The sequence below is a fragment of the Lampetra planeri genome, chromosome 43 (assembly GCF_965212315.1).
Source record: "Lampetra planeri chromosome 43, kcLamPlan1.2.h2, whole genome shotgun sequence".
Classification (NCBI taxonomy): domain Eukaryota; kingdom Metazoa; phylum Chordata; class Hyperoartia; order Petromyzontiformes; family Petromyzontidae; genus Lampetra; species Lampetra planeri.
The window spans coordinates 5,668,579-5,693,417 of NC_136149.1; the positions used below are offsets into that span (position 1 = coordinate 5,668,579).

Genomic DNA, 24,839 nt, shown 5'->3' on the forward strand with positions numbered 1-24,839 from the left:
GCATTGGTTCGTTATGCACCATTGACGCATTACGCACAAGGACAGGAACCACTTGTTGCGGATAATAATAATTTCCTGACAACCAAGTATAGCCAACTCTTCAAAAACCCTCGGCAAGCAGCATCTACACAGCGCCCCCGTGTGTCCACAATCACGTGACCGTCACAATAAAACGTGTACAGAATAAACTCCTTTAAAAAAAGTTTTTTTAAAAACAACGGTTTTATTAACAACTTGGTTTAACTCGCGGTCGAGAAACTTGGTCAATGCCGCCTGAGACACGCGGCGCCTGCTTCTTGTGCGAGCGTTTTTTACCTACACAAATATATAAATAATAAGGCGTCCATACAAAATGTTAATTGCTTTAAAGTAGCGAGTTAATTGATTAATTGATGCCGATTTTGATACAGGCATTCATTGTCACCGGATCTGAGCACGTGTGCAAAATGTGGAATTGATTGGACAACGGGAAGTGGACGAAATTTTGATGACAAGATTTGACCGCGACAAACAGGAAACACATTCCTGCGGAGGGAGCTGGTAGGAACGTTGGGTTGCTCGGTCAATCGCCAGGGTCAACGGCGGTGTGGTGTATTCCGCAAATATGCCCGACTGTGAGGGCGGGCACAAGCCGGCGTGAGTAGGTTAAACGTTGAGTTTTATAAGGGCACCACGGGGTAACCAGCCCCTCCTCACCCACCCCCACCCCTCCCACCCCCCACCCAGCCCCATCCTCTCCACCCAGCCCCTCCCCACCCAGCCCCCCTTGACCCCATGTAACCTTGGCCACCTCGGCTCGCCCCCGGCGCGATAGCGCTCGTCCACACCGTTACATCTTGCTCAACCAAATCTTGCTGACAATAAAAACTGAAAAAGAAGGAACGTCTACAAGTTGTTGGTACAATGTCAGACGCATATCTCAATAAGAGGAACGATGAAGTCGTCCACTTGAGCGATGGCAACGGAGAGCAAATCAAGAACATCACCAATCTCTCTCTTAAAATAATATTTTTTACTCGCATTTCATGAATACAAACATGTAGCGCCTATTTGCAACTCCGACTAAAACTTATCTCTAAAGCGGCTTGGTGTAAAACATTGGAAGTGATCATCACGGTGATACAGGCGGTGCACGGATTAATGATTAATACCGCTGCAGACTTAACTCCTTCAGCCTTGCCAGAAAAACTGAAATCGGTTGAATTCTGGGGTCTGCTTTTTAACGGCTCAGAAGACGACGAACACAGCAGGAAATGGTGCCCATCGTGAGTGCTTTGAACAAACGGGAATATTCTGACTTTCTCGATGGGATTTGGCTCAACGGCAGATTGGATAACCGAGGCATAAGTTTGGTGCATACCAATTTCATGTCTGCCGATGCTCGTGTGAGAACCTCGTGTATAAGGTTACGTGAACCCCTGCCAATAGCCATTGTAATGGCGAGAGAGAGAGAGAGAGATGTGTACTGATGATTGAAAGTGTTGCGATCTCTCGGTCAGGGCCTTCACCTCCGCCACCAGCGAGCAACGCGAGAGTGGAGCAGATGCCCGGAAATGCAGGTACAGTAACCTGAGCCTAAATTTCGATTTAAAGCTTTCGTGACTGCAGGGATTCATCTTCTTGGTTCTTTCGGTAAAGTCACGTAGAAGGGAAATAATAAAATAATGAAAATGAACCATAATACATTTTTATTTTAAATTTCGATTTAAAGCTTTCGTGACTGCAGGGATTCATCTTCTTGGTTCTTTCGGTAAAGTCACGTAGAAGGGAAATAATGAAATAATAATAATAAAACAGAATAAAACAAAATAATTCTCACGACGTTTCGGCCACAACGCAAGCAGCCGTCCTCAGGTGAAGAACAGGTCTGTTGGAAAGACAGCGTCTGAATGAAGCACCACCAGGCTTGGCAGCGTATATTTAAGCTGGGTTGGAGGGGGAAGAGCGCATTGACAAAATAATTTGCATATCAAGATGAAATTAGCATATTTATGGGAAATGCAGATATGGGATTAGTCACTACTTGTGGAATGCGTAACCTGAGCCTCTTGATTCATAACACTCAGATAAGTAAGATGTAACCCAGTGCATAGTTTTTCCCTTGGAACAGTCCGTAATGCTGTTCCGGGAATTATTTTTGGCACGACACATCTCGCCTTATTGGTTTTATAAACCTGTTCATAATGTTGTCGGAATATATGGTATAATAACGTAGGATTATCAGGGCTAGGCATAGTTTGTACTCTAATGGTAGTGTCTTCTGCTGCCAAAGCCAGCCTAACAGGATTGTGGAAACTATTGAGTGAGAAATTAAGCCCTAGAATGTTTTCTGGGCTTGAGGCCAGTGTCAATAATGTTATACAAATCTGGTCACATGCGTACAGGATTATAACACGCACCCCCAAGTTTTAAACTAAAACTAAACTTTTATTTTACCAAGTAAGGCCCGCTGAGTTCTATGGCTCGTTTTCAGAAGCGACCTGGCCACAATTGTGAGAATTCATAGCAGCCCAATACTCTGAACGCATATTTCTAAATGTGGAGGGAAATAGTTCACTGCTTTAGCCCACTATTTGTCTTTTGTCAACGTGACACTTTTTTACTGATTGGCCGTGTCTGGTGGTGGAGGGTTACGACACATTTATAAATAACGCGATCTAAACCCAAAAAACGTTGATTATGAATAATATTGGTCGCGAAAGCCTACGTGTTAAACTGTGGAGGGAAAACCCGGAGGACCCATCGAAAAATCCACGTGACCATGGGGAGAGCATGCAAACTCCACATATACAGGCGTCGGGGTCGGGATCGAACGCACGACCTCCTGCATACCAGGCTACCGCGGCGCCCCAGTTATGCTTTCAAATACAGGAGAAAAGAGGAAACAGAATTCTTCATCTCCAGCCAGCGCTCAACCCAGCACCGCTCGTGTGACATTTACACGCGGATTGAGCCACGTTTAACTTGACGGCTGCAAACAACGGGCGCACGCTCTGATGAGAAATGTCAATCACGTCCATCGTAGTGGATCTTCCGACCTTTTGTTTTCACGACATTCGGCCTGTTTCTCCAACAGGGGAAATACGTTTGTTACGAGTATTGTGAATAGAACAGTTTTTGTTTTTAACTTTTTAGCTCATTGACACCAAGCATAACAGGACCACAATGAAGCAAGGCAATCGGAACAAAAAGAAAAAGAAAAACGACTGTCATGAAAAATTTAAATTTGTCAAACTTAAGGCGACTCGTGTCATTCTAACACGTGCGGAGAGTGAGTTTTCACTTGGAGATTTACAATTTGCACTTTCTTTGATATACAATAAACACTCTTTGCAGGGCATAGAATAAGGTGTGCTCCTAGTACGGATAAGGCTACCAATTGAAGGGACGTCTGCGTTTTTAGCAAAATTTATTTTTTTATTCTGCTAAAATTATCAAGCATGAAGGTGACTACGACTGCCCTAACCCTAACATCAGGCCAAGGGATGACTGGCTCTGGTGAGACAACATTAACTTGTCTGAATAAAGACGGCAGACTAAGATCAATCTTGCGACACTGAGAGATCTAAACAATGGTAATTGACCATATATGTATGGAAAGTATTTACTGAGTGGCGGGTGTCGTGCATTATCTCATCACGCATGGTCAGCGAAGGACCGCTGGTGCCAGACACGTGGCCTCTTGCGACAGCATTTGCGTAAACTGCTCTTACTACCGTGCCAGAGCACGACACCAACATTAAATAACCAAGACTGCTTTAAGTCGATTAGACTAAGCGATTTTGACGACATGAAATCTCCTTCTTGGTTCTTTCGGTAAAGTCACGTAGAAGGGAAATAATAAAATAATAAAAATAAAACATAATAAAATACAATTCTCACGACGTTTCGGCCACAACACAAGCAGCCGTCCTCAGGTGAAGAACAAGTCTGTTGGAAAGACAGCGGCTGAATGGCGTTGTGGCCGAAACGTCGTGAGAATTGTATTTTATTATGTTTTATTTTTATTTTATTATTTCCCTTCTACATGACTTTACCGAAAGAACCAAGAAGATGAATCCCTGCAGTCACGAAAGCTTTAAATCGACATGAAATCTGCAGACTAAGACTTGACTCCATTTCCCCAGGTCGCATAGACTAAGACGGTGACTGTAATAAAAACATGCTGGCTACATTAACACCGCCCGAGTGTGGTGGTAGGAGCACCGACTTGGCAGCGGAAGGGCTGGTTGGCATGAGAACGAACTCCACCGTGGCCCCGTGTCCCTTCCACTCTCTGTCCACAGAGGCGGGGGGGGCACACCGCCGAGAGGGAAAGTCTACCGTCTCCTCGAAGCATGGACAGGAACAGACGCCTGGCAGTTCACGGGTAACGACGACCCCCCCCTCCCCTTCCCCACAACCGAAGTCATCCTGACATGCATTCTGATCGATCACAGTAATCATTCTCAGCCCTGTGTTCATTCACTGCTCGATGAAACCCTCCCCAAGCTTTGTCTGTCCCTGGGGGTTGTTTAGCTGTACTTCACAATGGTCAATGTGGGTTGCTGAAGTGGGGGGTGGGGAGGAGTGATGTTAACCGAAGCCGGGAATCGAACTCAGGTCGGTGGGGTCAAAGCGCACTGCACTAACCACTACGCCACCACTCAGTCCACAGCCCTCGTATCAGCACGTGAATATATTTCTCCCCATTGCATCTTGCATTACTACGACCGTTGTCGTTGTTCCGGTAAACTTCACTCGTCGGTTCTTACGCTCGTGCTAAAAACTTGGGCAACTACACTATTTTGTCTCATGCATACTGTGTTCAATCACCATACCACTCACTCACTCACCCACTCACCACACTGCAGGTAAAAACGTTCTCTTTCTGCTCCTGTCACATCGTTAACCTGTGCAAACCCTCGTCAATGCTTTTTTTCGCCAGCGACTGACCTTCACCTCGTGCTCCCTCGTCTTGCCTCCTCACTCTTGCCAAACCACTCTCCCCCCCCCCGTCTCGCCCCACCCCTCCACGACTCTAGGGCGCCCACTCCTCCACCGCTAGGACAGACCCTGACACCAAGTGTAGCTTCTGCCACAAGGGCGACGACGTGCTGATGCTGGGAAAGCTCTACGTGTCTTCCAAAAAGATCGCGGCGCACCACAAGTGCTTGGTGAGGACGTTGCCCGGTGGCTCAAGTGAATTCATTTTAACCAAAGGGAGCAACTCGGGAGGTCGGAGGCACTGGGCCAACACCGCTGAGATGCTGGGTTAAAATTATACGGCAGAGCGCGGTGGGAAAATAGCTGCCCTCTACTGCGCAGACCAAGATACTCGCGAAGGGATATCAGAGATGGCTCTGTTCTATTCTAGCATGAAGAGTTGCACGGAGATGTTGGGGTGGCTCAAAACTCAGAGATGCTGAGCCGGCACGGCTGAGGGTCCTTGGCAGAGGTCGCAAACGGGTTTTGATTCCTTACCCGTACCCGGCCGCACCAGGGTCGCAAATGGGTACCCGTACCCGGCCGGGTACGGGTACCCGTACGCTACCCGTACCCGTACCCTACCCGAAATGAGTGACAAACGGTTGCTCACCAGTGACTCACGGCCTACCCGTACCTGTACCCGGCAGCACCAGGGTCGCCAACGGGTACCCGTACCCGTACCTGGCCGGGTACGGGTAGCCGGGTATCGGGTAGGGTACGGGTATCGGGTACCCGGTTGCGACCTCTGGTTCTTGGGTTCGAATCTGGGTATCGGCCACCTGCAATTAGACCAAGTTCTCTCGTTTAAAGATTTTGTTGGTCTCAGCCCATGAATGTGTCAATAAATCTATTATTTTTGTATTGCAATTGATCAGGTATGTCACCTTCCATTTGCTCCACAGCTGTTTTCATCCGGAACAATTGAAGGCCCAAAGTCGAGCGGGGAGTTTGGAAGTTTTGACGTCAAGACGGTTATGAAAGAGATAAAGCGCGGGAAGAGAATAGTGAGTCTGCTTCACCACTGGCACTCTCGTCCCAATGAAGTTGTTATCATTTACAACAACGATCATCGTCGTTTGAAAGAACGATCTTCCTACCATATACCAAATGGATTTGGCCGAGCAACCCTATACACAGGACCCTCCTGAGAAATGGGTCTTCAGGCCCAAAGTTGTATTGGATGAATTAATTATATTCATATTTTGGTGGTGAATAAACCGCGAGATATTTTTATTAATTTATTTATTACGACTGACAATCCACAAAGACTCCACGTATTTATATATTTTTCAATAATGCACATTATTTACACGGCATAGTCTCACTTACTTTCAGGGCCCCTTTTCATTCGGGTCACAATTATCATCTGTGGCCAATTTCTCTTTCACAGTGTTTTTAACACACTTTTTTCATGTTCTTGGTTCTTTCGGTAAAGTCACGTAGAAGGAAATAATAAAATAATAATAATAAAACATAATAAAATAACATATTATTTTATTAAAATAACATTATTTTATTATGTTTTATTTTGATTCTTTCGGTAAAGTCACGTAGAAGGGAAATAATAAAATAATAAAAATAAAACAATAAAATAACATATTATTTTATTAAAATAACATATTATTTTATTATGTTTTATTTTTATTATTTTATAATAAAATAACATTATTTTATTATGTTTTATTTTTATTATTTTATTATTTCCCTTCTACGTGACTTTACCGAAAGAACCAAGAAGATGAATCCCTGCAGTCACGAAAGCTTTACATTGAAACTTTTTTCATGGTTGATGAGCATAGGCTCAAAAGGCCAAGTGGCCAGTAACAAACAGCACTCTTGAAATTATAGTAGGTAACAGTTCATACGTTGCTTGAATTTACAAATTTTTTCAGAAGAGCTTTGGAAAAGAGACGACGGAAGGGAATTCTAAAGTGGAGCAGTCCATGGGCAGATGCAGAGAGAGAAGTGTTGTGATCTGCAGTGTGGTGATCGGGTGAGTGAGTGTTGTTTTGACCTGCAGTGTGGTGAGTGGGTGGGTGGGTGAGTGAGTTAGTGGGTAAGTGAGTGAGTGAGGGGGTGGGTGAGTGAGTGAGGGGGTGAGTGAGTGAGGGGGTGAGTGAGTGAGTGAGGGGGTGGGTGGGTGGGTGAGTGAGTGAGTGAGTGTTGTTTTGACCTGCAGTGTGGTGAGTGGGTGAGTGAGTTAGTGGGTGAGTGAGTGAGGGGGTGGATGAGTGAGTGAGTGAGTGTTGTTTTGACCTCAAGTGTTTTGTTTTGACCTGCAGTGTGGTGAGTGAGTTAGTGGGTAAGTGAGTGTGTGAGGGGGTGTGTGAGTGAGTGAGTGAGTGTTGTTTTGACCTGCAGTGTGGTGAGTGGGTTGGTGAGTGAGTTAGTTGGTAAGTGAGTGACTGAGGGGGTGGGTGAGTGAGTGAGTGTTGTTTTGACCTGCAGTGTGGTGAGTGGGTTGGTGAGTGAGTTAGTGGGTATGTGAGTGAGTGAGGGGGTGGGTGAGTGAGTTAGTGAGGGGGTGGGTGAGTGAGTGAGTGTTGTTTTGACCTGCAGTGTGGTGAGTGGGTGGGTGAGTGAGTTAGTGGGTAAGTGAGTGAGTGAGGGGGTGAGTGAGTGAGGGGGTGGGTGGGTGAGTGAGTGAGTGTTGTTTTGACCTGCAGTGTGGTGAGTGGGTGGGTGGGTGAGTGAGTTAGTGGGTAAGTGAGTGAGAGGGTGGGTGAGTGAGTGAGGGGGTGGGTGAGTGAGTGTTTTTTGACCTGTGGTGTGGTGAGTGGGTGGGTGAGTGAGTGAGTTAGTGGGTAAGTGAGTGTGTGAGGGGGTGAGTGAGTGAGTGACTTGTGTTTTGACCTGCAGTGTTTTGTTTTGACCTGCAGTGTGGTGAGTGAGTGAGTGAGTGGTGAGTGTTTTGACCTGCAGGGTGGTGAGTGAGTGAGTGGGTGCGTGAGTGAGTGTTGTTTTGACCTATAGTGTGGTGGTTGAACTCGGTGTGGTGGTGGATGAGACGAAACATGGGTGGAGGAATCAGGAAGTGAAGTTCGCGGGAGCAGGAACCATGGACTGTTGTAGCGATGGTGTGGAGTGAAAAACGAGGCGAGTGAGAGAGAGAGAGAGAAAAAAACCCTCACTTGTGAGAAATGAGAACAAACGTGGAAATGTACCAGGAAGTTCACAGGAGTACGTTTGCATATGTTGCCCGAGATTTAAAAAAAGACACCACTGCTCCTGTTAAACGACTGTGTTATCAGTGACACAATCACGAATATGGATGGCACAGCCAGAATACGATATCATGTATTGCAAAAGTATAAATGTAACCCTCAACTAGTCCGTTATCGCGTCTTGACAATTGCAGCTGTTCACATTTTTCCCCGCCATGAAATAGCCAATGTTTCCTGTGAATATGTACAATATGTCATGGTTATCTTCTTGGTTCTTTCGGTAAAGTCACGTAGAAGGGAAATAATAAAATAAGAAAAAATACAACATAATAAAATACAATTCTCACGACGTTTCGGCCACAACGCAAGCAGCCGTCCTCAGGTGAAGAACAGGTCTGTCGGAAAGACAGCGTCTGAATGCTGTGAAAGCTGTCTTTCCGACAGCCCTGTTCTTCACCTGAGGACGGCTACTTGCGTTGTGGCCAAAACGTCGTGAGAATTGTATTTTATTATGTTTAATTTATTATTATTTTATTATTTCCCTTCTACGTGACTTTACCGAAAGAACCAAGAAGATGAATCCCTGCAGTCACGAAAGCTTTAAATCGAAATGTCATGGTTACTTAATAACAGTTTAATTTACAGCCCTTTGTCAATTCGCTGCTGGGACAAGGACTTGCCCTGCTGCGTCGATCGTGGTGGTTGTTTGACCAAACCTCACCACGTTGCTCAGTGCGGGTTGGTGAAGGAGCCAGGACTGATTCAGATCTCGCTTGCCCCTGATGTTGATCATGTCCGGGACTTCAACTCGGGTTGTTTGGTTCACAGAGCCGTGTGTAATTTTCCTTAAGGACCCTGTACTCGGATGCTTTTGTTGCTGCTGTGGTCATGCACCACGGATTGCCCGTGTCCGTGTACAATAGCTGGGTAACTGTCTAAACGGAATGACATGATCATCCGTGTAAACAATGAAAATAAAATCGAATAAAACTCTGTGCCCGCACCACCCTAATATTGATATTGAATTCAGTTTGTAAAACTTCACTTTCAACCTAAGTTGACATTCTCTCCAGTATTTTACTGTAATGCTCACCACCCCCCACCGTGTATCCACACGCCTTTTTGTAATCTTTCACAATCAAATATAGACGAAGAACAAAAGAGTCATCTTACTGCTTCTTTACAATTGGGGTTTCACTGACAAGCTTGTGAATAAACGATGTTTTTTCTGAATATATACGTAACAAAAAAAACATGCTGATGAAAAATATAAACTTCCTGAAAAATGAAATATTCGTTTTAGACTTTCACCCTACTGGCCTTACAGAATTGCGTGATATCCAACAGCTTTTTTATAAGCACAAAAGATCCGAGCTGATATGGGATTTCTGGGTTGTGCCCGTTAAACTTAATGCCGGACGGGTTTGTCAGATGTTATTGGTATGAGTGATCATGTCTTAACAATTCGGTCCTGTTACAGTGTAAAAAGCAGCCGTGCGGAGAAATCGTTCCGTATTGTTTTGTTTCACTGCTCGGCCACCGGCGGCTGTTATTTTCACTACGAGGCCTCCCCACCCTGTGGAACCTCATCCCAGAGGTCGCAATTGGGTACCCGATACCCGTACCCTACCCGATACCCGGCTACCCGTACCCAGTCGGGTACGGGTACCCGTTTGCGACCCTGGTGCGGCCGGGTACGGGTAGGCCGTGAGTCACTGGTGAGTAACCGTTTGTCATTCATTTCCCAACGTCTTGTCTCTTCTCACAATTCAAGTTCCTAGAATCAACCCACCCGCGCCTGCAACATGGCTTCATCACAGAGGTCGCAATCGGGTACCCGATACCCGTACCCTACTGGATACCCGGCTACCCGTACCCGGCCGAGTATTGGGTACGGGTACCCTCTTAATTTTAGAACTTTCATGACTGCAGGAATTATTATTTGGTTCTTTCGGTTAAGTCACGTCTAAAGATAAAATAATAAATTAAATTAAATAATAGAATACGACGTTTCGATTGCAACACAAGCAATCATCATCAGGTATAATGAAATAGCGACATAAAATCTAACCAGGAAACTATAGACAGACATATTAGCAGACAGATATCACCAAGATACATAGAGAGAGCAACACAGGTAACAGAGAGAGGTGATCGTCTCTGTGGGGTGGCCTTAAATAGACAGAGGAGAGCGGACGCAGAGAGAGGGAGGGGGGTTAGAGAAAAGTTAGCATATCAATGAGTGGACAACAAAACGTGGTGCTGCAAGTGCGATGACACGGCAAGCAAGCCTGAAAATCAGGAGAAGGACACACTAAAATTAAATAACCTAGTAAAATATCGAAATGTAATGTAATACAACACAGAGGGTCGGTCAGCACACAATTAACGCATAGCCTGGTTGATTACGTATTTCAAAGATTGCTAAGTTAGAATTTAAGTGTGAACATTCCAAAGAGAGGACACAGGCAGAGAGAACAAGTAGTCAGAGAGAGGGAAAAAAGAAGATAAGTTTAAAACTTCCCCGTAGAAGTGGTTCAATCTTAATTTTAGAACTTTCGTGACTGCAGGATGCCCGTTTGCGACTCTGGTGTGGCCAGGTACGGGTACGGGTAAGGAATCAAAACCCGTTTGTGACCTCTGCCTCATCATCTCTGCCTTCAACTCCTCTCCTCAAAACCTTCCTCTTTAACCCCCGTGCTTTCAGACTCCCTCAATTGCTTCTTATTCTCTTCTCCCCCTTGCTCAGTCCGTCCCCTTCCCATCCCATTTCGGGTGCATTAACAAATGTAAGTTCATATTTTTGTCGAGCATTTTTCTTAGTTTTTGTGCTGGGCTCCAGAATTAACAATGGATATCAGCTACATTCCCGGCTGTGTGGTGTTCATGCTCGTTTTTATTTTTTTGTTGATTTCTTTTGACAGAAATGCTCCAAATGCAGAAACCAAGGGGGCACGATAGGATGTGAAATAAAAAAATGTTCCAAAACCTACCACTACGTTTGCGGGAAGATGGACTGTGCTAAAATCATAGAGAACTCCTCGAAGGGCATCTACAAGTGAGTGCTGGCTGAGATCTGCAGTGGCACAAAACCCTCGGCGATGTTTGTAACCCCACAGGGACTGTGATGTGAGCCATTGGTGGCACGTTCGCCGCTTCGCCTTAAGAGGTGCGCGGTTCCAATCTGGCAGACCGCCCTGATGATAACCACGGAAGTGATTCAGCATCATTTACTGCGCGCCATCTTCACGGCGGATCGTTAAATGTCCCGTGACGTCGTTCGCATAACGGCGCGCTATTCCGTGCCGGCGTCATTGTAGCAACAACAACAATTGGGAAATGCATAGCAGTTGCCGTCCCCTATAACGAAAACCTTGCAGCATCCTCCTGAAAAACAGCGATGGGACTCAGGCTCTCCTGGGTAAACAAAGCATTAAAAAAAACATGATTATTATGAACGCACATGGGGTCAGTGCCCATGTCCGTGCGTTGATTGTACTGCCCTACGGTAGGCATGCATCGATTAATCTATTGAACATCGATTCTTATACTCGCGATGTATTCATCAATGTATCGAGAGCAAGCCACGGGTGTGGTTCGCCATGAAGCATGGTAGCTGTTCAGCGACAGAGCAACAGGTAACTCCACCGTGGGTGCATGGGCACCAGTGTTGATGCCGGAATTATTTATACAAGAATAGGTTTTCCCCTTTTTTCTGGCAACAAAACAGCTGTGTTAAGATGTTAAAACACCAAACTGAAACCTTTTACGAGGAATCACGTCTGCATTAACCACAATGCTTGTGGTCAAAATGCAAACAAAAAAAACATACTCCAAAAGGCGTCCTCTGGTCTAACACCGTTTGAGACGAGGCTCAAAAGAAAGCTGTCTCTGGTGTGGACCAATTTGTTTTAAAGACAATGCATATATTTCGATTTAAAGCTTTCGTGACTGCAGGGATTCATCTTCTTGGTTCTTTCGGTAAAGTCACGTAGAAGGGAAATTATAAAATAATAAAAATAATATAATAATATTTACTTACTATGTGAAATTTTTTATTATTTTATTATTTCCCTTCTACGTGACTTTACCGAAAGAACCAAGAAAATGTGTTTTTTTGCATTCTGACCACAAGTATTGTGGTTAATGCAGACATGATTCCTTGTAAAATGTTTCAGTTTGGTGTTTTAACATCTTAACACAGCTGTTTTGTTGCCAGAAAAAAGGGGAAAACCTATTCTCATATTTTGGTACTGGCAAAGGAGGTCTCATGATGTAGCATTATTTTAGTTTAGTCGAAGTCTTAGTTGTGTTGACGACAACCTGTGGAGTTTTAGTCAAGTCCTAACTTGTCTGTATATTTCATGTCGTCATCGTCAGTCCAGTCGACTAAAGCATTCGCATATTTAGTCAAACACTCGTAGCTATTACATTTTTGTGTGAAAGGTGTGCAATTCCTACTCCGTCCCCCCACCCACCCAATATCTGATCAGCCAGTCTATGAGCTCGTGCAGTCTTTTCATAGCTTTCATTCAAACTCATTAATTTGGGCTCGCTAAGTACATCTCATTCTCGCGCTTTGGCCTCCGGTGGGTAGGCGTAATCATCGATTGTCATCCGCTCGATCATCGTTGACGACATGAAAAGAAAACGGCAATATTTTAATCGCGAATTTCCGTGGCAGTTGTAACACTGGCGGGAACTTCCGCCCCGCCTCCCCAGACTCTACTGCAAGCAGCACCGTGGAGAAGACGGCCATGACGGCGATGACGACGACGACGACGACCTAGACAACGAAGAGAGCGATGGCAGCAGTAAAGCCGGTGGCGGCGGCGGCAGCGACGACAGTGACCAGCAGCACCCCGGACCGGGTCCCAACCTGGGGCGCAGCAACGGCCGAGGCAGCTTGCTCGGAAACAGCCGCCCCGCGGGAGACAGCAACTCGGCGAGCGAGTCGGACGGCGCCGGAGAGAACGGGAGCTCGCCGCTCGCGGGGACTTCCGGCGGTATGTCCCGCCGGGCACCGTGGGACGCGAGTCGGGTGGGGGATAGGGGTGGCGGGTGCGGTGCCGCGGGTTTCTTCACGCCCACACTGTGAACTCAAAAATAATAATCTTTTACCAGGTAAGGCCCACTGAGCTTACATTGCTCTGGCTATCACAAATGATAGCCCTACGAAGTGTGCTTATCATCGCGTGGAAATGTATAGCGGCCTAAGACTCTGAACGCGTGACGTTGATTCTAAATGCGGAGGGAAAAACCGGAGGACCCGAGAGAACAATCCACGCGACCACGGGGAGAGAGAGACACGCAAACTCCACATATACAGGCGTCAGGGTCGGGCTCGAACCCAAGACCTCCTGCATACCAGGCGAAGGCGTTAACATTTTGCCACTGAGCTACAAACCACCCCCCACCACCCTGCTACGGAGACACCAGGTGGCTTTCCTCGGATAATCATTTTGTACTCTAATTATTGGGGGTTAAATCCCGTAATGGTACCGACGTGATTAGTGATCGATGAGCCTGGAGAAATGGCTCTTGTCCGTTTTCTCATGAGATGCTGCATCTTCCGATGAGCATGGTTGGCTATGTACTGTGCGAAAAAAGTTCAACATATTTGCGTGCATACAAAAACAAGACTGTTCACTTCAAAGGAGGGGTCGACACTCCCCTGCCCTCTATGACATTGTTGTTTGTGGTGGATGCAGGTGGCGAGGAGGATTACAGTTGGTCCATTACAGACCAGAGTTTTCTGCAGTATGATGACGATGACGACGATGACCTTCAAGAAGTAAGTTCCGGATTGTACTCGCGCTCCCGTTTCTCTCGTCACAGCATTGTGGCACGAAAGTGATTATTTGCTTGTCACGTCACGATCACAATCACCATCAGCCATGGTCAATTCACTGCTGGGCGATGGCCTCACCTCTCATGGTGCTGCAGTGCGGCAGTCCACCTTGCACCTTGCACGTGATCTGAATTCGTTGCTTCCACCTCCTCGTTGGACGGAGACCAAAAGAAAAGAAAAAAGCACGCATACTCGTACACCATTATCATCATCAACAGCAGCAGCTCGGATCTATCTACCGCTGGATGAAGGCCTCTTTGCAAGCCGTGTGCCCTGCGTGTGTGTGCACGCCCGCGTGTGTGTGGCTCCACAGCTCCCAAGTTTGTACACGCTGCGAAATGCCTCGCAACAAAGAGGCGTGGACGGGGGCGTCGCGCAGATCGCACCGCCGGCCGCCGCTGAGACCTCCGCCGAGACCCCGGTAGAGAATGTCGCGGAGCGGAACGTCGCCCTGCCAGAGCAGCACCAGGACTACGACTCGATGCCTGGGCTGGAGGAACTCGCCTCACTCTCGCCGCAGGAGAGGGAAGAGCACAGAGCTATCCCCGACACCGTGAAGGACTTGTTCAAGGAATTGTGGCTGAAGTTCGTCGCGGCGAGCAAGGGCACGGGCAGAGGCGGTGGCAGCAGCGGCGAAGGATCCGTGCAGTGGTGGCAGAAGGAGTGCATGGTCTTGGTGAAGCCGTTGCCCACGGCCCCGGCAGACGCAGGAGGAGTAGGAGGAGAGGAAGGGCGAGCGTGCTGTGTGGACGCCCGGCCCGGAACACCGGATCGCGACGCGGGCGACCTGGACGAGACTTTGGTGACACCAGAGGATGTCACGGTGAGGAGGGGGAGGAGGGGGAAGTGTGTGTTTTTACTGCGAGTAGGCATTGCGTGAATATCGGTTAGTTTCGATGCACGTGTGTTTTTGTGTAATAGGGTCTTTTAAACCCAGCAGCCATCAGAAGTGCTTCGTTTACTGCAATAAAAAAATATGTTGAATTGAATCGTGATGGGCAGGGGGTGATGCATCATTACAATGCCCGTAAGAGTTACTATACCTGCAGAGTATTGCTTTGAACGATCCATACATTTAACTAAAATCTGGCACAGGTGGCTGGGTGATCTCGTCAGAGTGATGAGCCGGCACTGCTACGATCGTGGGTTCGATTTAAGATAGCCACCCACAATTCAAATGTTTCTACTCAAATGGGTAATGAGTTGGTAATCCCGGTCAAGTCGTCAATGAATGCACACCGAAATTTGATATTCAAGGATGTATTTAATTGTTAAATTGGCCACATGCCAGCTCTGATAATTAAAATATTAGTTCGTCTGTCATGAGACAAAAAGCACAATGGAAACGGAGAGACACGCACCGAACAAAATATAAAAGTAAAAGAAAAAGGACTTCTCGTATCTTGCTGCTGTGATAATGATAATTCCAAAGTATCTTGGAATATCTGATGTGTGATCATCGGCACTGAAGAGACAAACGCAGCAGCACGGGGTGTTGTGCTCACTGCCTGCCGCAGCGTTTAGAGATGTGGTCACGTTTAGGCTTTTTGAATACATTCCAATCGTATTAACAGCATGTAACAGTCCATCAATCCGTGGAATTAAATCCATACACATGTGAGAATCGGTCAGCAACGAATTGTGGAAATGATATGCTTCAGAAAAAACGATACAAACGAGACAACAAAGAAGCAAGTGTTGAGTCAAACCTTTAATACAATTGAGGGAAAGATTTTAAACTGTGATTAAAAAAAAATAACCTGCCACGGTTTTAAAAATGTTTTGCATCGCAACCTCCGGCCCCCCTGTTGCATTTCAGAGCGAGCACACGGTAGCAGGGCCCGGGATCGCTGCCGGACATCAATCGGCAACGCCACCGCCGTCACCGCCACCACCACTACACCCGCAGGGTCAGTGCCATGTGCCGAGTCTGGTTGTCATTGCCGCGTAGGTCGAATCAGCACCGCAGACAGCACCGCACCCAGCGCCGCACGTTGGGTCCACGGTGCGCGAAGGTGGTTTTAGAGAAACCGTTTGCACCGCCGCAGACGACACTCCCCGTTCACCGCAGCGGCCGCCCGCAATGCTCGTTCGTCTCTGCACGGCCGACGAAGTGACTTTATCAGATGAGACGCCTCGGAATGTTTCCGATTGTGTATTGGTTGTTTTTTTTGTTACGTGCGCACTCGCCTTTTGTTTTGCTGGAGTGTAACGCACGCCTGTAACCACGCTTCGCCAATGCTCGGCCTGCGCCCGTGCAGTCCGCGGCCAGAAGCCGGGGCGATGAGTGCACACGGTGGTGATTTGGCCCGCAGGGTTTGAGTGGCAGGAGTGGGAAGTGAATGTAGCAGTTTAAACATCTGGGTGCAACCGTGGCTTCATAATAGCTGCGTCGGTGGCCCGAGAAATATTTCTGCCCCTGGCAAGCCTTATCTTGATTCAGTTTTGGCCTAATGCCCTCCTACAGTCCTGTCTCTCAGCCTATTGCAGTTTGGTGAGAAATTAAGCCCTGGTACAGGCACTTAACCCAACCTTCCCAGAGAAGAGAGGGGAGAGATCCCCATATCCTTGTGCAAGGGGCAGTGGGGGTGGTGCAGTGGAGGTAACACCTGTGCCTCACAGCTAGAAGGCTCTCGGTTCGATTCCTGACTCGGATTTATTTCTTTGCGGAGATTGTACGTTCTCCTGTTCTGCGTGGGTTACCTCCGGTTTTTCCGGTTTCATCCCACCAATTAAAACGGACACTGTCATTGGCGTTAGCCAAACATTACAATGCATCACCCTCCTGAAAAAAAGTGTCTTTGTGGCTTTCCTGTGGGAAACCCACTGGGGTTCATAACACATGAGGCATTTGAAGGCACTTCCAGCCTCTAGCCTTGGCTTTGCATCCTGGAGAAAGCGTTACCGAAATGAAATGTCGTTGGTGTGAGGTGTGTGGGTGCAATGACGCATAGATTTTTTTTCCACAAATTTCAATCAGTTGCTCATTCTCTCAATCTTTGATGCGAACGTATTGGGTGAGCATTAACTAAAGCCTTACACCGTATCTGCAATGTTACTTTGAACTGCTGTGCAAAAACTCTTGTCTTTCAAATTATTCCGAACTACACGCTGTAGTTGAAGCGATACGCATTACCGAACGCCCCCTCGTGGGCCCCGATGATCATGTGACCGCTTCTCCCCATGCACGCTTCAGTATCTTCCATCATGTGCAGGAAAAGTGCGGTGCATATGTATTACACGTCAAATTTCATTTTCGTACATAATTCATATGCCTTTGCGTAACATGCACAGTACGCAACTCATCTGACTATGCGTCATTGATGCAGCCGTTCCTATCGAATGTTTAACAAAAGTACGCATGCATCCAATCGTATGGGTAAGAGTCAATGTTTTCCCAATTAGTGAGATTTGCATGCAATGAGTTCCCATCACCCCCTCCAGCCACTAAATGCTGCTAATTCGCCAATATCTTAAAACAACAATTTGCCTCCTGGCTTCCGTCACAACTGTGCATAGCGACGGCTGATTGAATCGCCGGGCTGGCAAATCGTTGAACCCCGACAGAAAATCCACTCGACAATAGGCGTGGACAAAGTGCTTCTTGTGACAAGGCAAACGTGACGGTGCCGTCCACACGCGCTGCGATCTCGAGCAGAGCGAGTCTCCACCGTTTAGAAAGAGTGGCCACCATGGTCTCGCCGGCACGCCTCATCCGTAACATCCCACTCACGGCACCCTAACTGTGGTTTTAGTTCCGGTTTGACCTTTCTTAGCAACTATGTCCTAACGTCACCGCAAAGCCCGCAAACTCACCAACACAGCTAGACGCAATTTAATCAAGCAGCAAACCCACTTCTTGGAGCTCGGCTTAAGCTCCGCGCGCTTATCGGTGTGAGGTCGCGGGATTAGCTGGGCTGGAGGAGAGGACTGCAGTGTTATCCCTGCCGCCCCTCCATGTGCCTTGGCTTGAATGCACACGCCCCCCTGCTACTGTTCCAGTTTTCCGCGGCGGGAGTGCCTTAATCGTACGTCTGCGTCGTTTAGGAAACACAGTTGTGGTGCCGACGAGTCGAGGGTTGTGCGGTCGGTTGCGGTCGACGCGTGTCAGCCACTCCCCGGCCGTCGCGCGACGCGGCCCAGCGGCCCAGCGGCCCAGCGGCCCAGCGGCCCAGCGGCCCAGCGGCCCAGCGGCCCAGCGGCCCGCGCTGACTCTGCGGCGGTGAGCGGATACCGCATTGATCCCCGCCGCACACTCGGCTGTGGTGGAAACGTTTGGATATCCTGGCCCCTGCCGTGGGAATGTGGAATTCTCACCGCCGGCTCTGGGAAGCAAACGGAGATGAGCACCATCCCATTGGCACTTTTCGCTTTTTAGACCAATGACGTTAAAGAGATTGTTTCTTTTTTAAATTGTCGGTCTGTTGTAAAATTGTTACCCACTAATAATAGAGGCATCAGTTACATATATAAGATATAATTATCGCCTATATCAACCGTGAATCACCCGATCTCAATATATCTTGGAAGCCAAGCAAGTTTTGAGCCTGGATAGTGCTTGGGTGGGCGACCGCATTGCACAGTCGGTTGCAGGCTGCGGGGATACAAGCTGGGCAGCAATGGGGCAAATGCACTCAACACCATTCTGTTCCTGCAATCCTCTCTTCTCCCATCTATGCTCTCCCGCCTTCACCAACCCGCCCTGACCAGCGTGGTAAAGTATGGCGACAAAGACTCACATTGCGTTGGGGAGGCTCCAGTCCAGCGGCAGATGAACGAACAACGAGCTATACCTGTACATAGTAAAACATTTAAAACAAAAGACTACTTTTGCACCTTAATCACATTTCGCCCCCTCCTGCCTCATGCCGTCTTCGACAGACGGCCGAGGGTTTGCTGCGGGGCAAATGTCTGGACTTTTAGAATTATAGGTATCCCCCATGAGAGGTGTGAAACACGTGGTTAAATGTACTCCAGTGCGTGCATGCGTGCGGGAGACGGAAAGATGTGGAAAACACGCAGCCAAAACTTATAGAAGAGTTCACTTGATGCCCTGCTGGTTGCACACAGGATAATTAATCTGAAAATTCTGCCAAAAATATAGGATGTATGGCCATTAACGATGTTTAAAAACACACATGGATAAACTGGAGATTGAACCCAGATAGAGACTCGAATACCTTGCAGCTGGTAGAGAACCAATGTGCTCCCAGTTGTGTGGGCATGAGTTCATATCCTGGCCATGGTGGATTTAGCCCCATAGCCAATGTTACCATCGTTATCATCGTTTAGGGGTTGGTAAATTAAATACGACCCGGAAAGACTGCACTACAGGGTGGGAAGTGAGCAGTGGTTGTCCTATGGAAAGGTTGGTGTCTTGCCATGAAAACATGGAATTTTCACTGCCCGTTCAGACCACCATCAGAGATGAGTGCACCGCTCAATACTCATTATGATCACGGAGAACACTTGATTTTTTGGAGGTCATTGTCCTGGTTTACCAAGACATTTCATGCAAGGTTCAACTTCGCCGTGAGGTTGCCAGGGGATGGGTTCGCGTTGAGACTGAGGGCTTTGTGTGACATCGTGTCGTCGCGTATGCTGCCAGTGGCATCTGTGAGCAGTGAGCGATCACTATCATGAACACCAAATGGTTTTTTCATCGTGCATAGGTGCCCATGCTGTGTCCCCCAGGCTGGTCCGGTACATGTTTAATACTTTGTAAATGAAAAACAAAGACTTGGAAATTTCAGTTTGGTTGCACTTTAGTGATGTCACTTCTTGCGCCATACCCACACTTCTTTAAAAAAAAAATGATCTTTCCCAAATCTATTCCCGATTGTGCTGTCGGAAGTCATCGTGAGACGGAGAATCCAGTTGGTATTTCGCAGGGCAGTGCAACCATTTGTCAAAGAATGGAGATCACAGAGCGACCTCTGAAAAACCTTCAAGTGATGTCTGGCCGACAAAGTCGAAGGCAACACTTTGCTACCCACGCTGCCACTGAAACCTTCATCGCGTGATGCTGTTTTAATTGTTCTCGAGAGCTGAAATTTAGCCAAATTGAGTGCAGTACCAAATTGAATGTATTTATGCATTTGCTTTTTCTCGTGGAGTCATTGGTGACTGGGCTGAGGTCATCAACTCTTAAGATTCTGGTTTAATCGCAGGCGGCCGCTAGGATTTGGCAGCTTGCCTGGTGAATATCGGCGCTGCCGGCTCGAGGCTTTGACCTCTCGGCGTGACCTGGCCTCCCCCCACGCACGAAACTTCTCCATCGAACGTCACTGACACGACGTTACAAGAGCCCTGCCGCCGGAAAATATCAGTGACTTTTCCGTCGCTGAAGAACCATTACACTGGTCAACACACTTTTTCTGGCATAAGGTATTCCAACGGTTTTAAGGTAATTTTGGGGTGCTGATTCCAAATCTGGCATTGCATTTTCAATAAAAACTGCAGAAGAAAAATATTAAATAAATGTGGATATCTACATAAAATTATATTATTAACACACTATCCTCTAAATACAGCACCATATTTTAACACTAAAGCAGTCACTGACTCGCAACAACTTGCAATCATAAGTGACAGAGTTAATTTCGGGTAAAATCAATGAAAATGGGGTATGCCGATAGCATAAAAATGAGATGTGATAGAGCAAATCTGAGATCAGATTTGGAATCAGCACCCTGAAATTAGTCTAAAACAGCTGCAAAAGTCCAGGCCAAATTTTTTTTTTTTGTTGAACATTGTTATTCATCTTATCGGACCGACCGGGACGCACAGCCTCGGTACTTTCGTCCGCAAAATGTTTGCCCTTTGAACCGCGCCATCCATCCAGGCGTCGCCCGCCCCGGTGCAAGCACTACTTGCCCTCCTTTGATCTCGTCACCTGCGGACCCGGCGGCTCTACGGCGTCGCGCGACGCGCTATCGGGATGTCGCGTAACTTTCGAGTGCCGTCGTTTAACTTCAGCATTGACCGACTCTCGCGCCTACATTACGCTTAACTGTAACCAACCTGATGTATGAATGTAACTTTATTATACGACGGTAGCAGCTTGTAGAGCGACCTTTACCGTATTATACAGGCACTTATCCGTGTAGCTGTTAGGCTGAAACTGCTATGCCTGCTACGATCAGCGTTTGTCCCCGACGCTCTCTCCTGTGAAGAATAAGTCACAGCAATGAGCGGGCTCGCTACATTTTTGTTCGTCGAATGTGTTTCTGTCGAGGCTGCGCCTCTAATTTTGTCCGATAAATGTGCTCAACCCTTGGAAACCGGTTATTGATGATGAGTACTGCTAGCAAACGCGACGTTACCTCTTTACTGTGTGATCGTTTCATTGCTGTGTTGCCCCGCACGTGGGTGCGTGCACTGTTACCGTTCTTGCTCCACGCGAGTGCAAATTGCCGTTTAGGCATGTGTCGCAAAAAATCACGTTCACCGCGTTTCAATGAATTTTTGCCATTTCAGGGCGCCGATTCAACCCAACAGTTTAATGTTTTTTTTACTACCCCAATTGTAGTGATTCCATTTTGTTGTGTTATTCTCAAAGGTTTGCTTCCTACATGAACCTTAATGTAACATTCATGGGCATATCCTTTTCGTACAATTTGCATAAATCACACGTAACAGTTTCAAAGCTTGCACGGTTGTGGTCGACGCTCAAATCGATACATTGTTACGTGCGTTGCACTCAAGTCCAGAGTCTTGTCTGCATTGAAGTCCACGGAGAAAGGTTCTTTCATTGGATGACTCCCGTGAAACTGGATTCACAGGATGCAGTCTCAGCATACCCATTCACTGTACCACTACCAGGACCCTGGAAGCAGACACACAGCCAGTTGCTTCTCCCAACAGGCCAAAGTCTGCATCCACCACCATGGCGGATCATCCTTGATTCTGCCGACACGACAAATAGCGAGTGTGGTTCGGCTCACGTTTACCTCTTTGCTGAACCGCAAAAACGGTGCAACGGTCACACACCGCTGCTCCGCAATAGAGCTGAACTATTTCCAAATCGATGATGGCTTCGGTTAGGCGACGGCAGCAGCAGCAGCAGCTGTGTGTTGAGGCTCGCTCTTGCGTGGAACGACGCTGCTCGTTTGCCCTCACCTCTTTGCCAACGTGCATGGGTAATTGAACGGCCGCCGACGGACTCGCATTCGTTAAGCTGCTGCCGTCGTTGATTGGATGCGCAAGTCCGGCGGCATGAAAATGCCAACGGAGAAGGCCCACGAGAGCTCAGCTGTCCTGGGGGACTTGTGGAAACCGGGCCTGGCACGTTCGCGACGTTGATCCGCAGGCCGTCTTGTGTTCGAGTGTGCAGGCGGTGCATCTGCACCCGGAGCCATGGTTGGGGGAGGGGGCTAGGCACTGGGCTGTGACGATGGGGTGGCGGTGGTGCGGAATTGAACAAAAGAATGCCCCATTTCATTCCTTGCACCAGGGGCCCATGCCAAGCACGCCACCGCTCTGCAGTGCGGCCCTTGCTTGCTCAAGTCAAAATTACAGGCCTACGCGCGCCATTCGCTCTCTCTCTCTCATTGTCTTTGCGCAAGTCCCTTCAAGTCTCTTCCTCTTCGTTAGTTACCGCCGCCACGTGTGCGTTTGAGCCGACCTGTGGGCAGAAAGAGTATTAAACGCTGGCTCGTGCAGGCATAGCGTTTTCAGGGGGGGGAGGGGGGGGGTTCTATGTAGATGCGCGTCGCTATTAAAAACGAACTGTGTTGTTGAACTTAATCACGCTGCCATTTACAGGGCGCTGTAGAGTGTAGCATTTATCTGGTTAAGGGGTGACTTTTGTCAAGGGTTAAGAGAAGGTACCGATCCCATCCTGCCCATCGATGACATCGTTTAGACCGGCGTATCCCAAACGCCAGTCTTTCCGCGTTTTCTCAATTTACACCCAATAAAAATACAAATTGGATCATTCCGTGCGGCACGTGCCCGAATATTGTTAAACACCTCTCACGTGCCGCGCCAGGCAATGGGCGCTGTCTGCGTCACGTAGAACGCCCTTTCGCGGCGTGCGCACATCCTGGTTTTCGGCAGTTGGGTACCGTATTTGAAATCTCGCCTTAAATTCCTCGCCTCCCCCGGCCGTCGTGCGGGCATTACACAGCGGGGTATCCTGAGCACGATTCGAAAGCTACAGCCCTCTTGCTTTTGAATTCGCAAGCGCCGGTTGGCGGAGGCGCTGAGTCAGCCGTGGTGGGTGCAGTCCAGCCCTTTGCCCCCACGTATACCACCACAAGGGTCACCCCTTTTGCCCAGAATGCGGAGTGACTGGACACTCCGAGTAGCTCAGGAGGTGTGTGTGCATGCGCGCACGCGTGTATGTGTCCGGGTACGTGTGGCTGCGTGCGTGCGTGCGTGCACACACGATAATATTGCCTCCTGTAAGATGTGAAGTTTACTCCGAATGTATTCCAGCTTTCTTGTTACTCAAGTTATCTGTACATTCCACTTATTTTTTGACAAGCGCACACTTTTATGTGACTTCGGTTGGTTATTTAGTACAATTTCTCAGTCGATTCGTTCCTTTTATCAGCATTTATTTTCTTTCGGGAATGAAGAACTTGTGACCGTTTCATCTTTTTGGTTCTTTCGGTAAAGTCACGTAGAAGGGAAGTCTCCACCTGAGGACAGCTGCTTGCATTGTGGCCGAAACGTCGTGAGAATTATTTTATTATGTTTTATTTTTATTATTTTATTACTTCCCTTCTACATGACTTTACCGAAAGAACCAAGAAGATAAATCCCTGCAGTCACGAAAGCTTTAAATCGAAATTGTGACCGTTTCTTCTTGTGCACGCTGAACTGAAAAGTTAGAGCTGCTTGCGTTAACAGGACATATCGGGCGTTCATCTCGGTGTCACATGATTACAGCGCACGTCCAAGCGACACGAATTCCGTTCCGAGCTGGCTGACAAAACACACCGACCCGGAGCCACTGCACAGTGTGCACACTTGCTGTGCAGCGCAGCCGCTCGCGTTTGATTGGCCGGAAGGACGGCTAGTGCTCGTGTAACAGTTGGTTAGAATTCGTGGTAAGTTTTGACCGCCGAGTGCACTCTGCCCTCTTTAGCTGCTCGCTCGCTCGCTCCTTCCCATTGCAACATTCCTCATTAGGACGCTGTCTTTCCGACAGCTCTGTTCTTCACCTGAGGACGGCTGCTTGTGCTGTGGCCGAAACGTCATGAGAATTTTATTGCTTAATTTTTTATCATTTTATTATTTCCCTTCTACGCGACTTCACCGAAAGATCCAGGAATATGAATCCCTGCAGCCACGAAAGAAGCTTTCAATCGAAAACTATTCAAAATCGTTTGGCCAGCTTTGGTTTCCGATGTCCACAACGCCTGTTTGGCCGCCCACCTCAATGTGACCTTTGGCCTCGTAGGTCCTGTTAACCGTGTCCCCCCACGCGGCACCGCTCCCGCTGTCTCGCCCCGTGTGTTTTCCAGGCTCGCAAGGCCACGGCGGGTTTCAGTCGGTGGACGCGATCGTTCCTCTGCCGCCGCAATTTCTTGTTGTGCTCGAGTAGCATCCTGTTTGGCGGTTGTCGTTGCTGTGCTGTATTTGCTGAAACAGCTGTGCCTTGTTCGTGTTGACTCGGAGGATCTCTCTTATTGACCGTGATGGCGTTGTCTAAGCACTGTAATAATCTCCAAAAAAAACGTCAATAAACTCTTTCCTGCTGACTTGGAGTTGGCTTTCTTTTGCTACTTGCATAGGTTTTTCGCAGCTGTGCCATGTGGCTATTCGGTGTCTTTGTCGGGTTGTTCCTCATGGTGTTCGCCACGATGTCCGACGTTTCGCTGCACGTGCTGGGGAGTTTCCGTTTT

The 24,839-nt window shown here is 47.8% G+C and overlaps 1 protein-coding gene across 3 annotated transcripts in view; it reads left to right on the forward strand.

Annotated features, from left to right (window-relative positions):
• Positions 1-24,839, forward strand: part of LOC144732631 (uncharacterized) — a 56,983-nt gene that overhangs the window by 5,599 nt on the left and 26,545 nt on the right. For 2 of the 3 annotated variants that reach the window (XM_078614133.1, XM_078614132.1), the window contains exons 2-10: positions 1,500-1,559; positions 4,287-4,369; positions 5,025-5,156; positions 5,871-5,972; positions 11,057-11,190; positions 12,855-13,138; positions 13,844-13,926; positions 14,297-14,806; positions 15,803-15,893. In XM_078614133.1, the coding sequence (XP_078470259.1) occupies positions 1,544-1,559; positions 4,287-4,369; positions 5,025-5,156; positions 5,871-5,972; positions 11,057-11,190; positions 12,855-13,138; positions 13,844-13,926; positions 14,297-14,806; positions 15,803-15,893 (1,435 nt within the window). In that variant the 5' untranslated portion in view covers positions 1,500-1,543. The remainder of the gene's footprint in view (positions 1-1,499; positions 1,560-4,286; positions 4,370-5,024; positions 5,157-5,870; positions 5,973-11,056; positions 11,191-12,854; positions 13,139-13,843; positions 13,927-14,296; positions 14,807-15,802; positions 15,894-24,839) is intronic. The other variant, XM_078614134.1, reaches the window with a different exon arrangement.